We start from the raw sequence: 8,748 nt of genomic DNA, 5'->3' as shown, positions 1-8,748 counted from the left end.
ACTACATATGACATGACCCAGCAATCCCACTACTGGGCGTATACCCTGAGAAAACCATAATTGAAAAAGACACATGTAACCCAATGTTCACTGCTGCGCTATTTACAATAGCCTGGTCATGGAAGCAACCTAAATGCCCATCGACAGACGAATGGATAAAGAAGATGTGGTACATATATACAATGGAACATTACTCAGCCATAAAAAGGAACGTAATTGGGTCATTTGCAGAGATGTGGATGGACCTAGAGACTGTCATACAGAGTGAAGTAAGTCAGAAAGAGAAAAACAAATATCGTATATTAACGCATATATGTGGAATCCAGAAAAATGATACAGATGAACCAGTTTGCAAGGCAGAAATAGAGACAGAGATGTAGAGAACAAACGTATGGACACCAAGGGGGGAAAGTGGGGGTGGGGTGGGGGTGGGATGAATTGAGAGACTGGTATTGGGAGACACATATACACTAATATGTATAAAATAGATAACTAATAAGAACCTGCTGTATTAGAAAAATTAAAAAGTAAAAAGTTCAGACATGCATAAATAAAATTGCATGCTTTGAAAAATGCAATGAAGGACCATTTTAATATATGAAACTTAGGTAGATATAAAATTAACTCCGGGAAATCCAGTCAAAAGCCAAATAAAGCTGTATTTTATACTGTACAAAAGAAAATTTACATTCTTAATATATCTAGATACATCTAGGGAAAAATTACACATCTCTCAAGAAACACAATATTTAACATCTTAGATATGTTTCTGCATTGCAGACTGTTAATGAATTTTATACATCTTTATTTACAATAACTTAAAATATTTTTTCATCTCTGGCAGATATTTACAAGGTCAACAGTGACTACATTTCACATTGCAACAATCAACAGCATTAACCAGTTCAGTAAGACAGTTAAGATAATGGCTTACATGCACCAATAAATATGATCTTAAATGTACGTTTTTTTTTCTTCACTTCTGAAAAAAAATGAATGTTTTCACTAGTCCTAGTTTGAAAGGACGTCAGTCAATAGAGATCATATTTTCTTCATGCCTAGCCTATTTAAATTTTAACCAGCACTATTCTCTGAATACTTGGGAAGTTTACACCAAGCAATAGGTTGATGCTGGTGAAAAGACAAACAAAAACGCAAGAGCTGACCTATACAATCTATATCCTTTTATGAAGCAAACATGTGAAAGTGGGATATTTCCTGTATACTTGTCCATTGTGACAGAGATCAGACTACCTAATGTTACAGCAGTAAAAACTTTTCAGAAATTGTAGCTCAGGAAAGCCAAATTATTATGAGAAAGTGGAAAAATAATCTGCACCATAAAAACGGTTTCACTTAACCAGTTAAACTGAATGTAAAGCCAGCATAATTTTTAGAATAAGAATCCACTGTAGTTAATGAACTTATTACAAATATTTTAAAACCAACAAAGAACATTGAACATATCTCTCAATTCAGTTTGGATGATAAAACTTTAAAAAACCCACAAAAACCTACATTAGTAATTGTTAGAAAGCCAATCTTCTTTTCTAAGGTAGCTGATCAACACATTCATTACTTTTTAACTACCAACTGATATGAAAAAACAATACATATAGCCTGTTTGGAACATCAGTTAATATACAGTTTTATATTTTCCAAAAAAATCATTATTTAATAGTTTAAGTAAATCCATTAGTTCTTATTAAGCTATACATTTAAAAATGAGTATTTCAGCTTTCTGAACCCAATCCTGTTTTTCTACAAAAAAAACCAATACCCAGAGTGATCATGTACATAAATATGTAAACATACTGTTTTAGCCAATATCATATTTACTAGATATAATTGACATTGCCCATTTAAAAAGATACATTTCCATAATTTACCCAATTTTATTTTTAAAAAGTCACAATATCATACAATATGCCAATTTTAGGAATTCCTCCCTCCCCCTTTTATTTAATACTGATGAGTAGAATCCTCAATCTGAGTTAAGGAGACATGAAAATGTGCCGTAAGAAATAATATTTGGACTTAATCTTTCACTGGTACTTTTGCTGGAAGTATAAATGTTGACATTTTACCAACATGATAAGAAAACCTCAAATGGAATCTTGTAAGTACTGTATATCTGTTCCAGATGGAAGAACATTTCCCCCAGGGCTAGAAATCAATCCTTTATGTTAAAGGAGCCTCATTCCTTAACAGGTACTCCAAAATTTATATTTGGTTAATACATTTTCTTTGGTAAATTTTGTAATTTATGAAGATGTGAAGAACTTCCTCTGATATAATTAACACGGCACTTTTGACACTCAAATACAGCAAACCAGATTGATATCAATTCTGTAGCTGGGGATGGATTGTCCAATTAAGTTCATTTTCTTTGAAAACAAAAGACTTTCTTTATTAAACCTACCTCCAGGTATGCAATTATGAAAAAAAGACTCATTTATACTTTAAGCTACACCTAATTCTAATTTTGGGGGTAAAATCTATATTAAACAGAATAGCATAATAGCAGACATCCGAATGTGACTTAATTTGTAAACAATTTCTTAAAATCCAGGAACAAAACATATAACTTACATATCTGTACTATGCTGCCAGTTATTTCACATCAGTCCCAGCTTTCTACTAATGTCTATCCTGAACTGTTTGCTCTTGTGTGTATTTCTCATGTGACTAATGGCAAAGACTACAAAAATACTGAAGAGATTGAAGTTAACCAAAATGTTGTGGTTGTGTGGTCAGGTTCAGAAGGAATGTACCTACATGGGCAGGGGAAGGTTGGATGATATGACTCCTCTAATTCTAATGGGTTGATATCACCACACAAATTTCTGGCACCGCCAAAAATCTAATATAGTTTAAGTGCACATTGGTTGACTCTATGAATAGTATTTCCTATGTATGTTCAGTGCCAATATGATATACCCATTAGGTACACAACGCAGGTAATACTAAAATTTATGTCTTATATTTATCAACATGACCACCTTGGCAATGGAAAGTTGTACCAATCTGGTGACTCATGATTTTTTTTTAGCATGTTAACAGTTTTACACTGCATTTCATCTTCTTATAATCTGGCAAATATTCTAATATTTAGAGTTTAAGCTATCAAATATTTCTAATTGGTTCTCAAACAATTTGTTTCTAAAAAGCACTTTAAAAAAATTAAAGTATTACAAACAAGTGTCTCAACCGACTTCATGGTTTGAAACATGACAATAATCATTCAACTTGAAAGATAAAAAGTCTCAGGTTCAGACTGTTTAACATAGCCATAGTATAGAAAAGTTGCTCTGAAATTCTTGTAGATTTTCTGACCGCTGGCATGGCCTTTAAACATTTTTAAACTGAAAAACAAGTATGTAAATGAATACTGATTAAAAAAAACAAAACCATAAACCTCACTTTGTAATTTAAGATCAGAAATAGAGAGATCTTCCTTGCCAGTGTTTGTATAGTGTACTACCCACTAAAGACAGATACTAGTGTTTTTATTTACAAATGAACATGCAGAGAAATGAGACAACTGATTGTCAACAACTAAAGTACTCAAAAAATGGACCCATACTAACCTATCCAAGTGAGGTAGCAAAAACACCCCACTTCATTAAAAGTCACAAAAATAGTGCAAACAAAACAATTTGAAAGAAGCTATTCTCAGTATTCCAGTGTCTAATAAATAATTATAATTACTTTAAAACTACTAAGTGGAGTTTGAGAATGTAGGTTGGAAATATTGAGCTTATATAGCTGAGACTACTGTAACTAAGATATTTTATACTGTACATACACTTTAAATGACATGGTCACCATTCTGTTATGGAACCGTAAGCTTCACACTATATATCTTTTTCAATCACATAAGGAAATATTGCTGTTATCTATCTGCTCTGGGCACAAATAAGGTCCAGTCTCTTTACATTAGAAATTGTGGAATCAAATTTATTTAATCTTTACTTTGCAATACCCCACTGTGCAATACAATTAGCTTGCCATCTAGGTGACTGTGAAAGCTATTACTTAAGATAGCTAGAAACACTGATCAAAGTCATTTCATTGGGTTTATTTTTGCATTTAAATGAATCCCCAGAAATATAATCAACTATAAAATGGCAGCATTCAACTGCTATGTGGCAGAAAATAGTAAGGCATAAATTAGAATAAGAAAAATGTATCTATCCTTATATCTGTGGTATAGATACCTACATTTCCAACACTTCCTCATCTATGTTTACTACTCTACATTTTTTTCTGGATTTAATACCTTTCTTCACATGCTGTATTCACCAACTACTAGACCAGAACTGTAAAGAAGCTACAGAAGTGGAGAGTGTTACATTTACCATAGGACGGGTAAAAGGAGGCAGTGGGGTGTTAATACGCATTCAACGGGAGACAGGAGTTTAATTCTGGTTCTGCTTCTTAGTTATGTGACTTTGATCACATTACAACCTTTCTGAGCCTCAGTTTCCTGAGGATGGATATGGAGGGGTGGGTGCTGGGAGACTGGCTAGATTATCTCTACGGTCTCTTTAGCACAAAAATTCTGATTCTATAATAAACAGGCACAGGAGAGTCATCAAGAGGGTAAGAGTGGTGGTAGGGGTCAGGAATTCAAATTACAACCATCATCCCCCTCCAGATTCTCAAAATATTTTTATATTTAAAAATCTTACTTCCAAGGTAGGTAGCTTTCACTTTACACTTGGTTTGTTCTAGAACACGTAAATGTTCTAGTAACATGATTTCAAATTAATGTCATAGAGGAGAGTTCCCAAAGCTTTCAGATATTTCTTTGTATTTTTTAATCAAACCTGGCACAGATGGCATCAATCAAATTGTTTTGTTATAGAAAACAAGTATTTTCTCCCTAACTAGCTTGTCCATAAATGGAAGAACTTTTTAAAATGGAAATTAGGAAGTATAGAAACAAAAGGTTGTTAAAGGATAAAGCGTGAATATTGCTGGCATATATTTGTAACAGCTGTATATCTGAAAACTATTTTACATTAAATGCCAATAAATAATGCAAATGAATATCAAAAATCTCTTAGAAAATCTGACTATGGTTTATGACTGACTCATTCCATTTTAACTATATCTTGCACAGAAAATCTGTTCTAAGACCCCGAATGCAAAATTTGAACTAAATGAAATGTTTCTTCTTTGGGGCCAAATTATATCACTTAAAAGAATGGAACACAAATGTTAGAGGGTCATGAAATATTAACAGCTATGTATATGTACAAAATATATACGAATACACATAGAAATAAATGAAATTCTCTACGGTGAAAGTTTTTCAGAACCAACTTTTCAGGTATAACATAAGATTTCTAACAAACCAGAGGGAGAGCTTATTATATTTATTATAGCCTTTGTTGTAATTTGGTATTATTTGGTATTTTTTTGTGCTTTAACTAAAATCATGCTAGATTTAGATGCCAATAAATGCACAATGTGTTGAATTAAAAACAACCCTTCAGTCTCTTAAATCAACCAGACATTTCTGCCATAAAGTGACTGATCTCCAGCCACGGCCAAGATCTCACCCCCTAGTAAGTACAATGCTCTTTTCCTTTCACACCTGAAACTCTGTATGTTATAGACCTTTATACCTCATTTATTTCGTTGCTTTTAATTCATTTATCTGACATCCCTTAGTTCAATGAAAAGAAGGGATATCTAAAATATTCTTTGTGATTTATACATATACACACTATACACACACACACAAACATACATATATACACAAATCAACAAATCTCTGTTTATCAACTTTTAGCTTTCCCCCGGACTTTGGCAATGTTGTAGGTAATAGTTCAGGTTCTAGTTTTCCATTTTCATGTGAGCTGAAAAATATTACACACCACCAAATTCAAACAAGCATCTCACTGTTCTTATAAAGATTCTAACAGAAAGTCCCTTACAAAAACCTCTTACAATAAAAGGTGGGGGGGGGATGGGTAGATTTTTAGGTGTGAAAAAAACAAGAGGCATTTTTCTGGTTATTTTATTTATCAAAATCTATTGTAATTTTAATCAGTAGAGATAATATTTTAAACTTTGTTAATTAGGAGAATACTTGCTTTCTATAAATTCAGTATATTTTTCTTTCACAACAATAAAATTAAAATGTCTAAATGTACAAAGCACTAATCACTCTGACATACTGTGTGGAAGAATGTATAGCAGTTCAAGTCACAATACACTGATTTTCAAAAACCAATATATCTTCTTCTATTTCAATCAAGGATTAGAGCCTGAGACCCAGAAGAGGTCATAAAGAAACCTTATCCAACCAAATCAGAACTAAAAAATATTTTTTTTTAAACCAATAATGCACTTTTGTAGCCTCTTAGCACAGTTACCAAATGCTACTTACATACATTCAACATCTAGCTTACTGGCATGATATTTTATAAAAATGAGAAACTTTTGCAGATATATGATTAGAAGGTACACAAATTGCATTACATTAAACACAAAGGCAGTGTGGTCCTTGTAGGAGAAATCAAGTCAGTACCCCCTGGTAGAAATGTTCTATAAAAATGTGTCACATTGAAGCGTCAGTGTTTTCAGCCAATTATCTGTCCCTGATGTATTTCCTTGGAGTATATGATCTATCAGGACTTCAGGTTTCTTAATCCAAAATATCTGACTGAATTTAGGTACATCTAGAAAGCAGCTGAAAGGGTTTCTCCAATAGTCTGACATCACAGAAAGTGGGTTGAGAAATCCCTCTCTTTACCTGAAGACGTACCTATTCTACTTCAGTCGTCAACAGCTCACAAAGGAAAAGAAAAAAAAACAATCAAAACTTCTCCTCACACACAATCCCACACAAGCTAAACAAAAACTACCCCCTCCCCCCATAAAACCCCAGCACCAAAGTGTCAATCATTCCTGGGAAATAGAACATGCCCCTTGGATTCTCTGATTTATTAGCTGTTCAAACTTTAAGGACAGAAATGACCTTATGTCCTTGTGGGGAGGAGGGAAGACATGTTAATAATGACTATAGAGCCATTGAGAAAGTGCATTATCTATTACACAATCAACTTAGAGCCCTGTCCTCCAACAGAGGCGGCCACAACTTGATTTAAATGCCTCAGTAATTGAACATTGTGTCCTCGAGATAAAGGAGATGGGGGAAAAAAGAGCCACCCTCGTTTTAATGAAAAAGTGCAGCAGTCTACCACCTTTCCCCATGCTTCTCAAGAAAATAATTGCACAGACTCAGAGAAGTCCAAAGTCATAGCAGAATCTCTGAGGCACTCCTGGTTAAGAGAGAAAAATATGACCCAGTAATCTTCATAGATTATGAGAACAAACCCGTTTTTTTTTAAACAAAAGCTGAAGAATCATTCATAGGGATCATATACACCATTTCCTCTAACATAACCTCAGTCTCACAGTGTTGAAATGGGACCGATCAGCCTACGATGGATTGCACTTCACCCAAGGAGAAAGGAAGGTGTGGAAAACACAAACATTTTCTACTGCTTCACAAACACATTAACAAGGAATAGGTGAAGAGAAGACATAGGAAGGAGGGAAAAGAAAACCTTATTGCTGTTTCCATACAAAATACAGTATGAAGATACCTAAACTAAATCAAATCTGTTTATGATGACCAATATTTTCACAAGTGGGATGAAGTGTCTTCTTGCACATGAAATGTTCAGTTTAGAAGGTAAGCAGAAAGATGAGAGAGGATGTCAAGACTACACCTGGGATATTAGCTGCATATTGAAACTTGGGGATCGAGACTGCTTGGTTAACGGAGCTCCTGGGCTGAGGAGCTCTTTACCTTCTCCAGCTTGACCTAGCCGGTCTTCCTGCAGACTGACAGTTGAATATCGATTAGCATTGTTAGCTGCTAAATTAGTAACACCCTCAGTGCCAACCCCAATGCTGGTACTTGCTTGACTGCCATTTACATAGTCAAACGATTTACTTGAGGAAGCACTGGCTGTCCGAATTAGACTTATACTATTAGTTTTTGGCACCACCTGGCCAGCAGGCAGGCTCAGGTGTTTCTTCATCGGCGTCAGCTCAATTGAATCTACACTAAGATCAGTTGGTTGCTGTACATACTGCCTGCGAACTACTGAATCTCGAGGGCTCTCACTGGATTTGATAGCAGAAGTTGTTTCTTTGTCCTTGGCTGAACGCCCAGTTGCTACTTTCCTTAAGTTTCCCCTCTGAGAAGAGGAGGATGGTTTGGTGCCAACTGGCTGGCTGCTGAGGGAAGCCCCTGATGAAAATCCTTCATCTGCATCATTCAGGTTTACCGACTCCTCTCCTCCATTTACACCCTCAGCACCTAAAAAACAAATCAGACAGACTCAGCAATAGCTAAATTAAATAAGAAGCAACTGTGAATAACAACTCAACTGACCTTATCTCCTAGGTAATGTTTGCTATAGGTCAGCAATGGCCCTTGCTATCAACACTTCCCCTAAATAATTTAGGGGAAGAAACCTTAATCTATACAGAATTCTAATGTTATTCATTCTATTCATTTAGCTTTAATTAGGCTAGCTTTTGTAAAACTATCCACAAACAAACCTAGCATACTATCAATATTTAGACACACAAAACAACTTAAGGTAAAATACAGTATTTTGTTACATAAATCTTTATGATACACCTTGTCAATTTGAGGTGACCATATCTACTTAAAAAAACAAAAATTTTTCCTCATATCTTCCTTAACCCATCATG

The 8,748-nt window shown here is 34.5% G+C and overlaps 1 protein-coding gene across 6 annotated transcripts in view; it reads right to left on the bottom strand.

Moving 5' to 3' along the window:
- Positions 1-639: 639 nt before the first annotated feature.
- Positions 640-8,748, bottom strand: part of HYCC2 (hyccin PI4KA lipid kinase complex subunit 2) — a 69,382-nt gene continuing 61,273 nt past the window's right edge. For all 6 annotated transcript variants that reach the window (XM_082630235.1, XM_082630234.1, XM_082630233.1 and 3 more), the window contains one exon: positions 640-8,347. In XM_082630235.1, coding sequence (XP_082486361.1) covers positions 7,746-8,347 — 602 coding nt within the window. In that variant the 3' untranslated portion in view covers positions 640-7,745. The remainder of the gene's footprint in view (positions 8,348-8,748) is intronic.

This window comes from Mesoplodon mirus (assembly GCF_964341445.2).
Source record: "Mesoplodon mirus genome assembly, chromosome: 8".
NCBI lineage: Eukaryota > Metazoa > Chordata > Mammalia > Artiodactyla > Ziphiidae > Mesoplodon > Mesoplodon mirus.
The sequence above is the reverse complement of the archived record's forward strand: the minus strand, read 5'-3'. Positions and strand labels throughout refer to the sequence as shown.